Below are 19,510 nucleotides of genomic sequence, written 5' to 3' on the forward strand. Positions count from 1 at the left end.
TCGATTTGACAATTGCAATTTGTAGTATATCTCAGATATATTAAAAAATCAGAGCGTTCTTGATTAATTATGTGTTAGATATAATCCCTAATAAGAATGTTATCTAAGTTGATCATCTGGAACAAATGGTGCATGCAACCAATATGCTTAAATTTGGAATTCGGTTACAGTTTAAACATGAACTGAGAAATTATCAAAATTATTTATGCCTGGTACATAAATTATGGCTTGAATATAAGTACATTCACAAACTATCTCACAAACGTTAGTTCTTTTTTTTTTAATTTACTTTTATATGACACAGCAATGTGTAAAAGTTTCTAACGAGAAATAATATCCTACATCTATGTTTCATTTACAACTAATGACAGATTTAGTTAAACGAAATGTATCCAATTTGGTAATCAAGACTCTGAGATGATTTTGATAATGTGCTGTAAAGGTAGCATTAAAAATATTGCGATCATATCACTTTTAAAGGACCGTTTTAATTATCTGTACTATAAATGGCGAATAGTTAAAGGTCTTAAAATGCACATCGCTACAGACGGTCAACTACCAGTGTGCTTGGGCCATGTTAAATAAGTCACTGCATTACAGACATTGCCCTCCAGCTGAGTTTTATAAATTGCGCTTGCCGAATCTTGTTCCCTTGTTTCGCAAGTACCCAAGTACCAAGAGATTGGCTTTGAAGTAAGATAATAGATATTTTTCATACAGAGTCGAGGTCTATTTAACCCTGGGTTTGCGTAATTGTGTTTTACATTTTTGACCAATTTATTATTCGAGAACACATTTGTAGTCTACGAAACAGGCAATAATTTTAAAGACAGGAACACAATGCATCTATTTTAAAGATGGGAAGAATGTATATTTTCTTAGGTTTAATGAAGGCATTCCTATGTGTGATCATCATTCAAACAGTGGGTGAGTTTTACATTTTACTTTTTGTGAAAAAAGAAGTTAGCTTAGTGAAATCCTTAAAAAGTGTAAAATCACCCTTTTGTGTCTTTATTATCTTTTTTTCCGCAAACATAATTTGATAATTTTAAAAGCAAAAAGGCTTAAACATTCATGAACATTCATTTATATTATCTTAAAATGTAGTTATTTTTTTCAGATTATTATTAAAACTGTAGTTCAAAACTGGATTTTTAAAAAAAATTTAATATCAATATAATAAATGTCATTTTGTCATTGATTTAAAAAAGCAACGATTTTAATGACGGGAATACAAAACATTGATGAGAGATAAAAATACATTTTCTAAATTCTCTGATAAAACACTTCTTTAGGTAATACTAGTTCCTATCGTTGATTATCTTAAGTTTTGTTAAAAAAAAATTTTATTTTCTAATTATACAGCTAAATTCCTCAGCTCACTATTAATAGAATAGATATGGGTTACCATATATCAAAGATATTCGGTAATGGAATAACTTGAATTTTCACTGCGCTAACCTGTCTCTTAGCTCTGAAGAAACTAGTGTACATGTATACAGTTCTTCATTTCCTAGCAAATACTGACATAAATCTTGCGTCACTAGCAAACACTGCACACATCTGTACTAATCAGAGTCTACACGAATGCAATCAGATATATAGTGTAAGTGTTGCATAACCATTACATCATTTTAAACACACACACACATACACACAGACACACAATAAATAATTAATAGATTGTGTGATAAATAATTTAATTCTGGTTGTAACGCGGCATTTGATTGGAAAAATTTAGTTAAATTTGTATAACCTGGTTTGCACGTCACAAGACACGTCACAATGCACCAACGTACTAATTCACTTGACGTTACGTTTGAATTTTGAACAGATTTATATCATTTTTAAAAGTTAAACGGAGTCAATTTGTACAGCAAATTCCAGAAAATTAAATTATAAGGAATGAACTCAATATCTACCCAAGTTATACTCGTATAACCTGGGTTGGAGCAATTTACGCTTTTTTATAATCCGCTTCGCGGATTATAAAGCGTAAATTGCCCCAACCCAGGTTATACGAGTATAACTTGGGTAGACATTGAGTTCATTTCTTAAATAATGTACACTAATCATGAAAGTTATATTTACATTTATTAATATAAAATAATTGTCCATCGAAGAATGACTTATATTTTTGTAAAAAAGGACAGAGGAGGCAACTAGCGTAGGAATTTGAATACTTCACATATAGTTTTCTTGAAGATGGTCAATTTTAAAAATGTTTTTAATGATTGAATAATAAGGAGAAACTTTAACAGTATATTCCAGAGGCGGTGTGAATTAGATGTGGATACTTAAGAATTCAAAGGAACTTTTAGAATACCGGGTATTTGAAATCCCAAAATTTTACCAAAATTAATAGCATCAAAACGTACGACTTTTCTACACTTTATACAACCATTCCCCACGCTGTTTTTGACATCATGACAGCTGCTTTTTTAATAATAAAAAAATTGTATCACGTATATTTACTCACTTTTACTGTTTTGTTAAAAACCATTTGGATTGTACTTACAGGTACTATGAAGGGGGTATAAAAAGATGCTTGAGTTTCTGATAGACAACATTATGTAATTTTGGGAAATTGGCTCTTCCAACATTATGTTAAAACTCCCATTACACCCCTTTGTTAACAAACCTTTTTATTCATATGAAGCAAATTTTATTCAAAAACTTGAAAAAAAATAGATCACTCGCTGTGGCCCTTAACTCAACATTCAGGTATATTGACGACGTATTATTAATTACAAATTGTTATTTCAATATTAATGAAGACTTGATATATCCCAGTAAACTTAAAGTAAAAGATACCACTGATTCTGCGTCATCTGTTTTCATATTTTGAAATTTGACTGTAAAAGGACACTGATGGTAACATAACAACAAAACTTAATGATGAACGTGATGACTTCATTTTTCTCTAGTTAACTTTCCTTACTTAGGTAACAGTATATCTCCACCACCTCCATATGGAGATTTTGTCTCTCATTTAATTTGATACGCAAGGACATGCTCTACGTATTAACAATTTCGAAGGCAAGCTACTGACAAACAAGTTGATAAAACAGGACAATCAATAGTCTCGATTTAAGAAATTCTTTCGTAAGTTCTATGGTCGATACAACAACCTTGCCGGCAAATACAATCCTCCAGTGGGTCGCATGCTGACTGACATTTTTGATACTTATAGTTCGTCAAAATTAATCACCTGACCTCTCCGAACTTTTCCGGGTTTTTTCGATTAAAACAAAGAGCGCACAGCGGGTTTGACTTGTTAGCAGGGGATGCTCGCTCCTCCATGGCATCTCATCCTACCTGTAATTTTTGTTGAGGTCCGTGTTTACCTCTGTTCTTGTTTTGTATTTATCCTTTGAACTTTTGATTTTGAAGATTTTTTTTAATGATTTATTCACAAACCATGCATGTACAATCGTACACATGAAAAAATGAATGAAATTGGAAAGTCGAGTAACTAATATTTTTGTTCAATGAATGGGAAGAGTAGATATCAACATATCTAAAACATTTAATGTATTCAAACAGTGATTTTGTAGAAGGTAAAATATACTGACATCTGTTAATATAAATAAACCTTTTTGCTAACAATATCAATAGATTAAGTGCTCTATATAATACAGGAATGACATGATTGCATCCAAATACAGTAAAACAAGCTTATAACGAAGTCACAGGGACGGGCAATTATACTTCGTTGTAAGCGTAATTCGTTATATCCGTCAAGTTTACAACATGTAATGAAGTCATGCGGAATGAAATTCACTTCGCTGTAAGCGTCAATTCATTATAAGTGTTTTCACTATAACCGTGTTCTACTGTATGACTGTTTGTTCATTAAAACATACAATAATATCGCACAAGTTCTTTAGTTTTTCCTGTATTGTAATTCAATTGTTTCGTGCATGCAGACAACCATAAAAAGATGACTTATTTACTCCTTAGTTTCATGGCAAAATGAACACATTTCAGTTCTAATATTTTGAATATAAATAAACGAGAGTTAGTGCACAGAATTCTACGTGAAATTTGGAATTGAAAACTTATTAATTATGTGTACATTGTGACATTATGAGGAATCGTCAAATATTGTTCCCATTCGTTTTCTACAATTTCTATGGACATTCTCTCTTCCCATTTGTGTTTTACGTTTACAGGGGTTTCGGCGACAGATGATAAAAATATAGTGTAAAAAAGTTTTGATGCCTTTTGCGCCTTTTTTAATTTTTCATAATTGACATCAAATATTTCTTCTCTCGAGGCATTCTTTATCAAATCTTTCTAATGTTTTGGGATGGCTGATATTAACCCATTATAGGTTCAAAAATTAGTATGAACATTGACATTTTCTTGAAAGTTTTCGAATGAAAGAAAATTACCGCCGTCATCGATAAGATCATTGATAAAGAATATCCCCTTATTGATGCAATAAGATTTACAAACACGTTGCTTATTAACTGATATTTCATTATTGTGCCATAGTGGTTGGCGTAGAATTTCTGATGGGGCTGTGGTAGGATGCTGCATAATTTCGCTCCACGCGTGCATAACGCTTTGCCAAAAAATTGCTAAAATCTTGTATGGCAGTCGACAAGCCTTTTTTACGAAGTTTATATATATTTGAGTATCCTCACTTTTCGAGTTTATCCGCTATTAAAATTTTCCATGAGGATTTACATTGTGGATCCAAGTATTTTTTAACCCACGTAAGTTGAGCGCTGAGGAGTTCCACCGTTAAAATAAAAATGAAAGGTGAAAGTGGTTCCCTTGGCGACCTTCTCTGCTAATCTTTAAAATATCAGTAAAACATTATTTAAGACTGCAGATGATATATCCGTGTATATTGTAGCAAACCAATGAATAAATGATTGACCAAATCCAAAAAATTCTAATGTTTTACCGCAAATTGAAAAAAAAAATCAACATAATAGCAACACCCCTGCTACTGCTCAAGTAGGAGTTAAACATTGCTTCATAGCCCCACTCTTTGGCCCAACATTGTTCGACTTCTGGGAACTATGAGTATCGACAAGAAAAGTAATATCATATTCATTTCAACATTTTTCAAAAATATCTTGGCGGATTATTGTACTAGAATGTAAAAGTGAGTTTACATGTAGTCATGCATAGATTGATGCTTTATTTGGATAACAAAATTTCCCTCCCCATTATTACCGATTCGTGTACCATACAAAAATCACACTTTCCATGCTTTTTGTGAGGAAGAGGATTTGGTCTGGGAAACCCATAAATAACCCATAAATAATTTCCTTATCGTAAAAATGACAGAATTCCCTTAACTACTTTATTAACGCTAATTAAATTGATAGATTTATTTTATATATATTAGACCTTAAAATTATTTTCTTACGACGATGAATTTTTCTACATCAAGATTTTCCTTTATAAACAGTTTTTTCCTTGTGGTTTATTTTAAATATGTCATGAGCTCTCTGTTATTAGACAACATTTTATTATATTATGTTTTATTAACTGTACTTCAAAGTTGTTAATCTATCATTTAGTGTTACAAGTATATTGAGGTCGACAGTTTAAACGATTAAGATTTAAAGATATAGATGCTCATTGTCGAAGTGTATTTAATCCTACGTATCCGATACATTTTAGAGCGGTGGCTGTCTCTATTGTAGATTTGTGTCCGTATCTTCACTTAATCTTAACACATTGTTAAATATCTCATGGTGCAATAATCATGTGGTTAACAGAGCAGTTCTGTAAAGGAAATGGGAATGCATGTTTAATCATTCTTAACCGTGTTGTTTTATCAACTAATTTTGTTGGATCAATTAAGAGTCATATTTATGACTTTTGTCAATTTAAGTTATGAATGCGAACAAAAAATACAAAATTATAGTGCTTTTGTAGTTTTTATTATAACAATAGAGAGGGTCTAATGAAAATGATAATAAAAAAACAAACTAATCATCCACCTCAAAAAACAAAGCGAAATACTAATTTAAAGCTGAGCAACAAAGACCTCTAAAAAGATAGAGGTGGGATCAGGTCTAACGGAAAATGACAATAACAAATTTAAATTGTTAATCATCTTAAAAATCCTTAAAGCTGAGCAACACGACCCTTTTTAAAAAACAAAGGTGCCTAGGAGGAGTAAGCACCCCCCGCTGACCGGTCGCACCCGCCGTGTGCTCATTATCAAGATCATGAAAACGGAAGAAACCGTAGTGTAAGCGAACAATTTAGAACAAAAGGTCTGTCGGTAGCAGATTTTTTTTGTTATCTCTATCCATTTGATCTTCATATACCTACAAAATTAAAATCTCGAGTAAAATCGAGGAAATGTGCAGCATGGTGATATATTTATTTTTTCCATGATGGTTTATGATTTTAATACTTTATACAATTTTGACACGTAATTCATCACACGTGTGATATAATTGATATAATTAAGCTCATGATAAAACTTCATTAGAGTTCTCTTTCTAAAAGACACGATCAAAAAAGACTCAAGAAAGTTAACTTTAGACAAAAATATCCCACAATTCATAAAAACGAACAATCAATAGTATACCAAGATGAATTGATATATCAATAAGCATTTTAGACGATTGCTATGGTGACGAGTTTCCAATTTCATTCATTTTTTTTATGTTATGATTGTACATGCATAATTTGTGAATAAATTATAAAAAAAATCTTCAAAATCAAAAGTTCAAAGGATAAATACAAAACAAGAAAAGAGGTAAACACGGACCTCAACAAAAATTACAGGTAGGATGAGATGCCATGGAGGAGCGAGCATCCCCTGCTAACAAGTCAAGCCCGCTGTGCGTTCTTTGTCGTAATCGAAAAAACCCGGAAAAGTTCGGAGACATTAGGTGATTAATTATGGGCTAACTATAAGTATAAAAAAATGCCGGTCAGCATGCGACCCAGTGGAAGATTGTATTTGCTGACAAGGTCGTTGTATCGACCATAGAACTTGCAAGAAAACATAAGATGACTTCAAACGAGACTGTTGATAGTCCTCTTTTATCAAATTGTTTGTTAGTACATGTAGCTTGCCTTGCCTTGGAAACGAAGAGCATGCCCTTGCGTATCGAATTAACTGAGAGACAAAAATACCATATGCGGGTGGTGAAGGTATATTGCTACATAAGTAAGGAAAGTTGACAGGAGAAAAATTGAAGTAATCGCGTTTATCATAAAGTTTTGTTTTTAGGTTACCATCAATGTCCATTTCAAGTAAAAGATCCAAAAATGAAACAGATGACACAGACTCAGTGGTATCTTTTATTTCAAGTTCACTGGGATATATCGAGTCGACGTAAGAATACTAATAACAATTGTTAATTGAAAATACGTCGTCGATATACCAGAATGTTGAGTTGAAGGCCACAGCGGGTTATTTATTGTTTTTCACGCACAAGTTTTTGAATAAATTCTGCTTCATTAGAATACAAAAATAGGTCTGCTTACATTGGTGCACGATTGGTACCCATGGGAATTCCAATAGATTGTTGGAAGACTTGAGTTCCAAAAACTACATAGATGTTGTCAATCAGAATCTCAAGCAACTTTTTAATGGATATAAGAAGAGTCCATCTAGACGTTGCATTGTCTTAACGTATGATTGAATTATTGAAAATAAGATTCTTTTTGTATCTAGGCGTTGTATTGTCTTAACGTATGATTGAATGATTGAAAATGAGATTCTTTTTTGTTAAAATCACTCCTATTAAAGCATAACCATTTTTCAATTGAAATGTTTCAGACTGTTTGCTCCTTTTTCAGAGAGTATCTCCTATACCCTGACCCAGGGAGATACACGCTCTATTTCCTGCTCTTCGTCAGAATACATCGACATCACTTACGGAAGATATTACTGTTGGTATAGTGGATCAACTGTCACCTCCAAGATTCGAACAAACTGTAACTACAACTATTATTGCACCATACAAGCGCAAAACTCATGGCTAGATACTAACCCATGTTCCGGAACAACAAAAACTCTTGCCTGGACTTATTACTGCAGGTGTAAGTTTTTATCAAGCTATATTTTAATGAATTTTTCCATCTTGACTAATCAGATTTTCTTTAAAAAGTTAATTGAAAACGTAAACAAAAGGTTTTTGACAATTTCGACAACATTGTATTTAAGGTCGGTCGCGGATTAAAATTATGCGCATTACTGTTGTGAAACGCAAATGCAAAGTGAAATGTTCAAATATACAGGTTATCATGTAACGTTTTTATTTTTAGAAAAACTTTTATAAAAATCATTTTTAGTAAAATGAATTGGAAGCATAGCGCTCAGAAGTATTTCAATCGTTTAGCTGCTTCTTCAAAATCGACGTTATAGACCCTTTTGCGGTAAATGCGGTACTGCTCTTTTACAGGGCAAAATGACATAGTTTCGTGAAAGATGAAGCAGCATCAATTGTTTCAAGTACGTCATTACGTCATTTAATTATCTACCAACTAAAACTTCGGCAAAGTATATCAATTTGCCCTGCAAGAGAGCAATACCGCAGAAGCGGTCTATTCACGTCGGAATCAACGCTATATGATGACGTCAGTTGACAATTGACCAAAAAAAAGTCGTGCATTTTTATTGCAGCGTCAATAATTAAAATTAAAAGTATAATTTGCAAAATAAAACATATGCGCGATTCTTTCATGTTCTGTGTGAGTGGAAATAAGGTATTTTAATCTATTACAAATAAAATTAAATTTGATTTGTAAACATCCTTTTATTCAATACAATTCTATATGTAAAATGGCTGGCACGACAAGTTTATTGGGGCAAACTATGAGGGCGGATAGCATAAAAACTATCCGGTCAATTTCGTTTCAAACTTAAACGTTAGTTATCCTTCCATCACTGAAAATTGAAAGAAAATCGTATGTTTGTACTTTTTATGAAATTGAAAATGAAAATGCCCATTTTCTTATATAATCCAATATAAAATGTCGGGAGTGATTTGGACATACGATCAAACTTTTAACACGGCAAACATATAGACTATCCGGTCAATTTACTTTATATTTTGGACAGAAGTTGACCTTTCATGGTAAAAAAAAATAAAAGGAAATCATATGTTAGAAACACTCTCCCCGAGACTTTTTAATGAACGATTGAATAACGACAATTTTTTATGGGTGTACGTAATGGGCACCCGTTCTTTTTTTAAAAGGCATGGTTTTGCACACCAAAAGAATCAAACATGGCTATGATTGTATTAAGCAACCCAATGTTTTTATTTTCAGCCACGCGTAGAGTGGTTGAACATGAACGATAACTCTGTTCTGAATATTATCATTTATCGTTTATTATATAATATATCTGAATAATATCGTTAAATTCAAATAACCGCTAGATGATGATATAAGACATATCTGTTAATAGATTTTCATGCTTTACCAGAAATCAAAGTAGGATAAGATATGTAAAACGACCAGTATTTACATTACTATTTATAATTGCGCTCGAAATTTCACAGGAACCGAACAAATCTCGGGGAAGTTTCATTCGAGCACCTCTTGATTTATTTCATACTTAGCAACGCTAAAGAATGTATTTTTTAAAGTTAACAATCTGATGGTAAAATTATTTACATGAAATGTCAACCTGTCTATTTGTACTAAAAAGACAAGTTTGTTCACGTATTAAAGAGTTTCAAAATGTTATTTCTGTTAAACCCTTTTTTAAACTTGGAATGACTATGCCATTATATCAATTTTTCCTTTCCGCTTTATTTTCCCTTAAAATACATTTTTACAGTTTAATTAAACGTTTGGTATAAAAGGAAAACTTTGTTTTTTTTATCGCATGCTTGTAATTTTTTTAGCAATTTGGGGAAGCTGGGGATCTTGGTCCTCTTGTCCTGGAGACTGTACCACCCACAACCTTGTCCGGTACAGAAGCTGTGTCAAACCGATTGGAGGGTGTGGATCAGCCCCAGCGGATTATATCGCTTGTAAAAGACTTGGATGTTACTGTAAGTAGTCTGGCTAGTTGATACGAATTAATTGTCATTGTAAAAGTTTCAATTTGGTGTTCAAAGTGTAATTCACATGAACTTATCTATAGGTTTTTTCTTTTTCAACAATTGCTAACAATTGGTTTAAATTAAGAAAATACATTTGAAAAATATGTTTTCATACAAATCCACCATCTCCTCCCCCCAAATCAGGAAAAAAAGTTTTAAATGGAATTTAACGAAGCAAATTCTTAAATTAGCTCTATCAACTTATTTCCCTGATTCTATTAAAGTTTGTTCAACATGACTTTTATTTTGGAGATTTAAGTAATGCTCAAGAAAAACGATAAACACACAATTAATAATGTAGATTTTCTACACATAAGAGAAATTAATGCTAATAGTGTCAGGTCTATATGATATTGATACAGTTGATGTAAATGGTTTATGGGAAATAAATGTTTTGTTCATTTCATGTATTTTTATCTTACACGTAACTGCAAACCTGTACTTTGCATATTTGTCAAAACTGCTTTAAGAAAGATATAACCAAAGGCATTTTCATGGAATTAAACAAAGAATATATTTATATACAATATACTCATGATTGTTAAATTTTCTTAGCGGTTGATCAAATTTAATCAAATAAAAAAATACATTTATTGAACATATGAAATAGTTTATAGCCCGACCTCGAGCCATTTGTTTTAATTCCTTCAATCCGTAGGTGTAAAAGAATTCTAATCAAATTCTTTTTCTAATCGGCTTCTGCCGATCACAGTTATGCCCGTTTGTTGCATCCGACAAACTTCACTATTTGTATACAAACCGCATCCCATTTCTGTTAACTATGCAGTGACAGATTCATGAAACCCTTTAATGAATAGTTTTATAAGTAATAAACATTTTGTTAATGTATTTAACTTCAGACTTAAACATTTAACAATAACATAATAATTCAAATCATGATTTCTTTTTTTTACATTCGTCAGTATTTTGTATCGAAGCACCCTAATTATTAAATGCATGTTGTACTTTTGGCATCCCGTAAAGTCATTTAATGCTGGCAACTGATGTCACATTCCAATGATTCCTTTAAAATGAATAGTCTAGTCCGATTTTGTCGGAAAAAAACGTTTAACGGCAAATAATCATTATTTGGTCCAGCATGGTTTTTAAACATAATTAAAGTGTGCTGATTCCAAAACAATATGCTGGCCTTCATGAAAATGGAGTTAAGTAGTTCAAAATTGCGATTCAAAATGGCTGACAACCAAATTTTATATTTTTTTCTTAAAGTCTTTTCATTATTGACAAACAATAATGAAATGATCCAGCTTAGTATTTCATCATATCTTAAGTATGCTAAGTTTAAAAATAAATTGCTGGCCTTCCCCAAAAAGCGTTAATAAGGTCAACATGGCGATTCAAAATGGCAGATACCCAGATTTTATAATTTTTTTCCTTAAAATATTTAAACTAGGAAAAACAATAATAATTCAGTCCAGCAAAGTTAGTTTTGCATATTAATTAAAATTAAGGCGTGCTTAGTATGAAAAATGTGTTTGCTATGACAAAAATGGCGCTAATTAGGTCAACATGGCGGTCAAAATGGTCGATAGGCAAATTCCATAATTCTCTTCAGTCTTAAAAATTGAGGTAACAAACGATTATAAATTGGTTCAGCATAGCATTTTATCATAACTAAGGTGTGCTGAGTCCAACAAAATATGTTGATCGCGATAAAGATTAAAAATGGTGGACAGCCAGATTTCATCATTTTTCGTTTCGCAGTCTCTTTAATGGAAAAAAATAACAATATAAACTCACAAATTGGTCTAGCAAACATATTTATCATAATAAGGTTGTGCCAAGTTTGATGAAATGTGTTGGTCTTCATGAAAATGACGTTAATTTTGTCAAAAGCCTTTCAAATTCAAATTGTGTATACTAGAAGCCAAATTTCATTTATCTCTATATAGACTACTAAAGGCCTCTTAAATGGGAAAAATGTTTGAATATCATAATTTCAATACTAATGATGTAACTGACAATCAAATTTGAACACTTGTATTGATAGAAAAAACTCCACAAGCTTTTTATTTGGAAATGTTTTTTCTGTTTTCCCTTATTAAGCTACAGTATATAATTATGTTATTTATACAATCTCTTTTTAATGATAAGATTGTGATTTGAAATTTGCAAATGTATTTACCCGGAAAGTAGGCACGTTTACATTTACACATAAAGGTTCTGCAACCTGTGGGGCAGTTGCAAGCTATCATATCTAAGAAAGCTTTAGGAATAAGATCTTAAGGTCATTAGTTCGAGCAACAAACAACCATCACTTAATTTTTTTTTATCCCATCTCGGCTAGGCATGGTAATATGGGCATGCTTATATATGCCTGTCCCCCTATCATTAAGCTATCATATCTAAGAAAGCTTTAGGTATAAGATCTTTAGGTCACTAGTTCGAGCAACAAACAACCATCACTTAAATTTTTTTTATCCCATCTCGGCTAGGCATGGTAATATGGGCAAGCTTATATATGCCTGTCCCCCTATCATTACCTTGGTGTGTGTTTGTTCCATAAGCAACGTAAGGCAAATCCTAAGTTGGGACATACTCCCGGGCTTTGATTTTAGGAAGAAAGCAATTTAAACCGTGTCAGTGGGCAATGTGTCTTGGTTATCCATATAACTAAAGAGCTTCTCGAAATCTTTGATTTTCTGGACAGTTAATTCCCCTTTTCATACTTGTTTCTGTTCACTTATTATGTCGATTTTCTCGATATGCTGTAGAAATAAGAAGTTGTGTCAAACCATATCAGTGAATGAAATGAACCAAGTGCTTATTCAAAGTTCTATCAAAGGGGAACATTTTCTCTTCAACAAAATTGACAGATTTGTTTATCGGCTTTAAAGAGGTTCAGACATTCATCAGCAAACTTAGTTGTGAGGATATGTAGCAAATTAACACTGGCATGGTCTAGCATAAAAAGGCCTCAACTTTTCCTCTGAATATGGATACAATTTGCTATCAATACTTTCCTCAGCACATTTGGACAAACACATGTGAACAATTTTGCAAGAGGTTCTTTTATCCTTAACAAAGACATAGACAGCTTGATTCCTTATATAATATATAAATTGTCCCTTGCAAATTAAAAAGAGTAAAATTCTTTGAGTTGCCCACAACATATTGCGCATACTTATTACTATATATAAAGTTGGACGATATGTTGATCTCGGCTGATTTTGAATCACGTGTTTTTCCAGTGTATATGATGATATAGTCATTAGATTTATTTGCTGGAAAGGTATTAAAGGAAGAGACAGACATATACTAGAATAGTTCTTCATGTCGTACACTGTTCCTAAGTACCTGATTGTATCTCTGTTATCATATAAGCTTATGACATCGATGTCTTTAAACTCTAAAAACACTAGTTTTATAGTGCAGAAATATTTCTCCTCTCTCAAACTTTGCTTTGTAAGCATTTGTTGTATTTCACGAACATACTGGTCGAAGAAATCGGCACATAGAGTATAATTTTTTTTTTTAAAAAAAACAGAAAGGTTTAGGGACAAGACGGATATTGAAAAGCATGAACACAGAATGTTTAAATAAGATACCGGTATACGCCTTAATAATTAAGACAAAACGGAAAAAATTGATTTTTAGTAAAATATGGAACTGTTCTTTTTCTTCGATAAAGTCCAATCTAATTTTCATGAGCAAATTTGTATAATGTAATACTTACACGTTTCATCCCTGTAAAAGGCTTTAAGGTGGCTCTATACACCCACAGTTTATTCCAATTTTCAATAGAAGACCACAAAACATATACTTATCACATATTAAAATGATGATAGGGATACTATAGGTATTTTAAAGGAATTTTTTAATGTTTTTTCGTGTTTTCGTAAAATAATTTTTAAAACGTTAACTATGAACAAATTGAGAGAAATTTTTTGGTCATATGATTGATATTTTCTTCAGACACCTAAAAAAAATATAACACTTCTTAACATTGAAAAATGTTATTATTGCAATTCTTTTTAGTATTTTCTCAAAACATAATTTTACAAATTGTCTTACTCTGTTCACAAATCATCTAAAAAAAGCTGCTTGATGTTATAAGAAAATGTATCTTAATAAATGCGACATAAAAAATTAAATGAAAGTCATTGCAAATAAACACAAAAAATATTTTAAATTTTATTTGGTATGAAAGTTCCTCAGGTAAGAGTTATCGTTCCTAATTCCCAAGGCCCAAACACATTGGGGACTGTTCATTTCTGAGTTGAAGAAAATTTCCTAAATATCATGTAGGGATTATAATTACATACATATTTCATTATACGCCTATATAAGTGAATATATTTGCTTTAATGCAAAACTAAGTCATATAAATAAAGAGGAAAATAAACTAATAGGATTTATGTAACCCAACCTAAGAGAAATTCAAAGCCACTCTTCCATCCCCTTAAGGTGGTAATGAACATCTGTCGATATTAATGTGGATTAAACTATATTATAATTGAAATACTTTCACAGGTTTCGAATTTTCTCTCACAGTATTCAACCAAAAAATAAGTTTTAGAAAATTTTGGAAAGTTAAAAAAATTATCAGCCTCATCGGGATTCGAACTGATGACCTACAGGTATTTAGGGAATCCATGAAACCACTGCGCTACGCTGTAATATGCCGATGATGGGAAAGAAACTGTTTACAAAATTATTCTTGATTTTATTGTTTATTTCGATAAATAATACGACACAACGTGAAGGTGTCACATACCACATTACTTGAAAGTAATGAATTTTCCAATTATGAATTTCAATTTTATTCATTTGCACGTTTTTCAAAAGAGCGGTCCCCACACAATTCGCCCCGGTTTAAATCAGCCAGTACCGGAATTGCATGATTCCAGATTTACTTTTTTGCGTACTGCGTCATCAAAAAGTGGTGTATAGAGCCACCTTAAAGGAGAATTATGAATTCTGGCTGTCGGCCATTTTGAAAAGCAATGTTGACCCAAATAACTCCATTTTTGTAAAAGTAAGCACATATCGTCAAACTTAGTATACCCTAATCATGAATAAAAACTTTTTGTTGAACCGGACTATAATTATTTTAAAGCTTTGTTTCTTCTTAAATAACTAAAATAGAAAGTGATGAAACATGGCTGTAGGCCATTTTAAATCGCCATTTTGACCTATTTTACGGAATTTCCGTCATAGTTAGCATATTTCTTAAGACTCAGCATGTCTTAGTTATATTGATAAACTTTGCTGGACCAAATTAAACTTGTTGGTCTCATGTTTTTTTTCCGTTTTAAGAAACTAAAGGGAAAAAATATAAAATCTGGATGTCCACAGTTATGAATTGCCATTTTTTTTTAGATAATTTACGACATTTTCGTGAAAATGGCATATTATTCCTGACTATCCACACCAAAGTTATGATTAAAAACTTAGCTGAACTGAATATTTATTGTTTGTCTCACGCTTTATGTCCATTTCAGAAATATAAGACGAATTAACAAAATTTTGTTATCCACCATTTTAAATCGCCACTTTGACCTAATTAACCACATTTGTGGAAAGCAAGCATAATTTGTAAGACTTGCACACATTGGATATGATGAAATACTATTTTGGATCAATTTATTAGTGTTTGTCATTATTTTTTCCCATTGAAGAGACTTTAAGAGAAAAATTTGAAGATTGGTTGTCCGCCATTTTGAATCGCCATTTTGACCTACTTAATATCATTTTCATAAAGGCCAGCATATTTTTTCAGACTCGGCATACTTTAATTATGATAAAAACTTACGCTGGACCCAATAATAATTATTTGCCGTTAAAACGTATTTCTAGAGCTCTTTTTAGAAATTTGGACTAGACTAGAATATCTCCCTTTAATTTTTGTACAAAAATATCTGTCAATGTTTAAAGAAACTAAAAATCAGTTAAGCCGAATGATTGTCCCATTACAGAATAATCCTTTGAAATGAAAAAATAATTTCCAATACCTATATTACACCTCTGAAGAGTTCATGACTTTTAAAGATAAAAAAGAATTACTATCGAGTAGATGTTTGTCAATATTATCGGTAATTGATGAAATGTTACCCGTCTCTTTTTGTTTTCAGCTTCGTCAGAAATCAGCAGAAGTACCCCCGATAACAAGGTGTACTATAGTCTGACCACCGACTGTTTCGTGGCCACAGGAAGAACGTCCGTTGCCTTTAGAGGAAGGGCAAACAATGATCTTCATATCGCGTTGGGTAGTGTAGACAGCGTAACTAGCGGTACCCATTACGAATTCATAATCGGAGGGTGGGCTAACACTAAATCTGAAATAAGATTCCAAATTGATTCTGGGACATGTGTTTCTTATAGTGGATCTGTTTTTAGCCAAACATATTTCGACGAATTTTGGATTTCTTGGATTGGAAATTATATCCGTTTCGGAACAGGGAGTAATCCAGGGAGTAATGTTCTCATGAGTTGCTATCATTCGACTCCATACGCCGTCAATTTTATCTGGATTAGGTCAGGATGGGGCTCCACAGGCGAATGGAGATTCCCAAATGGTAATTTTTTTTCAATAAGACATATATGTATGTTGATGAAAATAAACGTGTTTCACAAGTGTTCTTCTTTTGTTTGGACAGATGTTGCATGCAAACACGTTACTAATTCCGATGTCAGCATTACCACAGATGACACATCCTGCAACGGAAGGAGTTACTACGCTTGTAACTCTGGATACAAACAGGTCGCAGGAAACACACAACGTACATGTGGATTTGGCGGAATTCTGTCTGGGTATCCACTTGTCTGCTCTGGTATGAAAATATGACATTTTTGCAATTCTGCGGATGAAGTAACATTATGTATTTAAGCACCAAAAATACTAACAACATGGTTTATTTTAGTTTCGACATGCAAAATCGACATAGTGTTCATCGTTGAAGCTTCGGCCTATACTTCCTCGATTCATTCAGCATTAATGACAGCTATTGGCGATTTGGCGGGAAGTCTACAAATTTCTACAAGTAATATTTTAGCTGGAGTCATTACATATGACGATACTGTGGACCTAAACATCGACCTCGATGACTACTACTCCGCTTCGACACTGGATAGCTCCATTACATCAATACCAATATCAAACGCCGCATCTACCGTAAACCTGGCTGAAGCTCTGCGAGTTGGATTTTACGACTTTTTCACATTATCCAAAGGAAACAGATTCACAGCTTTCAGATATTTCGTCGTGATTGCGAAAACATATTCTTCACAGACAGGTGCCACAGTGGCTGATCAAATCAGAATGAACCTAAGAAATCAACTCTTTACCGTTGGTAAATACGAAATCCATTTCATTTTGGGCAAAAAAATGCAAAAAAAAAAACCTGTCAATTATTGTTCTATGAGAAAATAGAAATTCCTTATTAGATATTAAATGTTTATTTAAAACCAAATTGAAGAACTAAAAGTTAATCAAAATATGTCATGTATATCCATTATCACAGGTATTTCTCCGTCTGCTTCATTAATCACCGATTTAAAAGCAATCGCTGGTGACGATAGCAGACACTTTGAAGTTAGTTCTCCAGATGATTTGTATACCAAATTCAACAACATTCTTCAGAAAATCGCTGTTTGTCCCGATATAACCTTTGAGCCTATGACAGTTGGTAAGTCATGTGAAAACTAATAGCAGTCAACAAAAAGATGAAATATTTCATACAATATCATTGTATTGATATGCTAGATATTCTTATAAATAATATCCTTCAAAGATATGAAAATATACGCCAGTATTCTATATGTTATGTTATTAATTACGATATTTTTTTTACGATTGAATTAGTTGTAGTTTAAAAAAAAGATATTTTATAACAGTGTTGATATGTCTGGAATTTTTTTAGAATGTGAACTGGATATTGTGTTCATCGTAGAAAGATACAACTTACGATACACAAAAAGATTCCTAGCGGAGTTAATGGACAACATAACTATTTCAAGTACTGGCATTAAAGTCGGTATGGTTTTATTTGATTCTGGTGCGTCAACTGTATTTAGACTAAACTCTCATACTTCCTCTGAATCTGTTCGAGATGACATAGAAAAGATTTCAGAGACGAATCATACCGATCATTTGGTAGACAAAGGGTTGATAGAAGCCCGGGACAATGTGTTTACCTCCACTGGGGGAGATCGTACGGATGCCAGTAACTACTACGTGATTATTGTCGGACCATTCGAAAGTTATCCGGAAGCTGTAGCAAAGGACATAAGGAGTAGTGGGAGCAACTACATCTTTTCAATTCGTAAGTATTTCGTTATCTGTGAAAACTGCGTTTGCATTGAATAGAAATCACATTGATGTTGATATGTTTTTATGATTTGCAGATATTGGTAACCAGTACCAAACCGAATACCAGAAGGCCGTTGATACATGTGGAGACTACACCAAATACACAAATGTTGATTCTTACGAGAATCTGATTAACATTAAAAATGACATCCTTCAAAAAATCACATCGTGCGAGAGCGTAAACATAACCATCCCAGGTAGATTTCACTTGTCTTTTCAAATTGAAAAAAAGGTGTAAATGTTACATCTTTTGGCCCGCGGACGAAAAAATGAAAAACTTTAATTGATTTACTCGATTATATATCCGTGTGTTTTTCTGCAGACCGTTCGCACTACAATTTTGAAGAAGGCAAGATGCCAAAAGTTTAGATTTTCATTGCTTTTATTTTTTCATTAGAAATATTTTATTCTGAAAACCTGGAATTTGCAGGAAAGAATTCACTAAAATCTGTTTGAAACTAAAATTCAACGAATATATGTTGTCTAAGATTAATGATCCCAAATAATTTTCGTAGTTAGTGAATAGCAAACTTTTAGCTGACATGAATTCATAAATACGCATTATTTCTCTTTATCTCCGACTTCCGCTATATTCGTTGTCGATTGTTATTTTTCTCCTCATCGCTACATCGATAAACGGCCGATAGCACTATTCATGCTTCATCGCATTAATGTATTTCATTCACGCGAAATTGTTACGAACGAATCGACTTGTCGATAAGCGTTTAGAAAAAAATGATATTGCTAACACTGTACTGGTAAGGAATATCCAAACAACGACAAAAACAGACTGAAGTCCAGGTACACATATTTCAAAAACCCTCGTTAATTGTAGAACGATTTCCTGTGTATGACATCTCACATGCGCAAACCACAGACTGTGGCAGGATCCAGCAATATCAATGGCCGCCTGGATAGAAACGGAGTGTTTTGTAAAACCGAGGGACACGAAGTTATGTTGTTACTTTTTGTGATCGGCTTCGGCCGATCACTGTTGTGTCCATATGAGGCATCCGGCAAATGCTTCCACGTGCGCACGCATTCCGCTTGCATAAGTAGTTCTTATAAAAACTTGAAGTTTGGTTTAGTATTTATATAACATTTTACTCAGTTTTATTTCAATTCATTT

General features: G+C 32.6%; 1 protein-coding gene across 1 annotated transcript in view; it reads left to right on the forward strand.

Moving 5' to 3' along the window:
- Window positions 1-58: 58 nt before the first annotated feature.
- LOC105331269 (collagen alpha-3(VI) chain) overlaps window positions 59-19,510 on the forward strand; it is a 30,787-nt gene continuing 11,335 nt past the window's right edge. Inside the window, exons 1-9 of the mRNA XM_034447198.2 lie at window positions 59-927; window positions 7,792-8,034; window positions 9,849-9,998; window positions 16,145-16,588; window positions 16,670-16,843; window positions 16,934-17,362; window positions 17,534-17,698; window positions 17,933-18,334; window positions 18,417-18,578. Of these exons, the coding sequence (XP_034303089.2) occupies window positions 858-927; window positions 7,792-8,034; window positions 9,849-9,998; window positions 16,145-16,588; window positions 16,670-16,843; window positions 16,934-17,362; window positions 17,534-17,698; window positions 17,933-18,334; window positions 18,417-18,578 (2,239 nt within the window). The 5' untranslated portion in view covers window positions 59-857. The remainder of the gene's footprint in view (window positions 928-7,791; window positions 8,035-9,848; window positions 9,999-16,144; window positions 16,589-16,669; window positions 16,844-16,933; window positions 17,363-17,533; window positions 17,699-17,932; window positions 18,335-18,416; window positions 18,579-19,510) is intronic.

The sequence above is a fragment of the Magallana gigas genome, chromosome 2, assembly GCF_963853765.1.
Source record: "Magallana gigas chromosome 2, xbMagGiga1.1, whole genome shotgun sequence".
Lineage (NCBI taxonomy): Eukaryota > Metazoa > Mollusca > Bivalvia > Ostreida > Ostreidae > Magallana > Magallana gigas.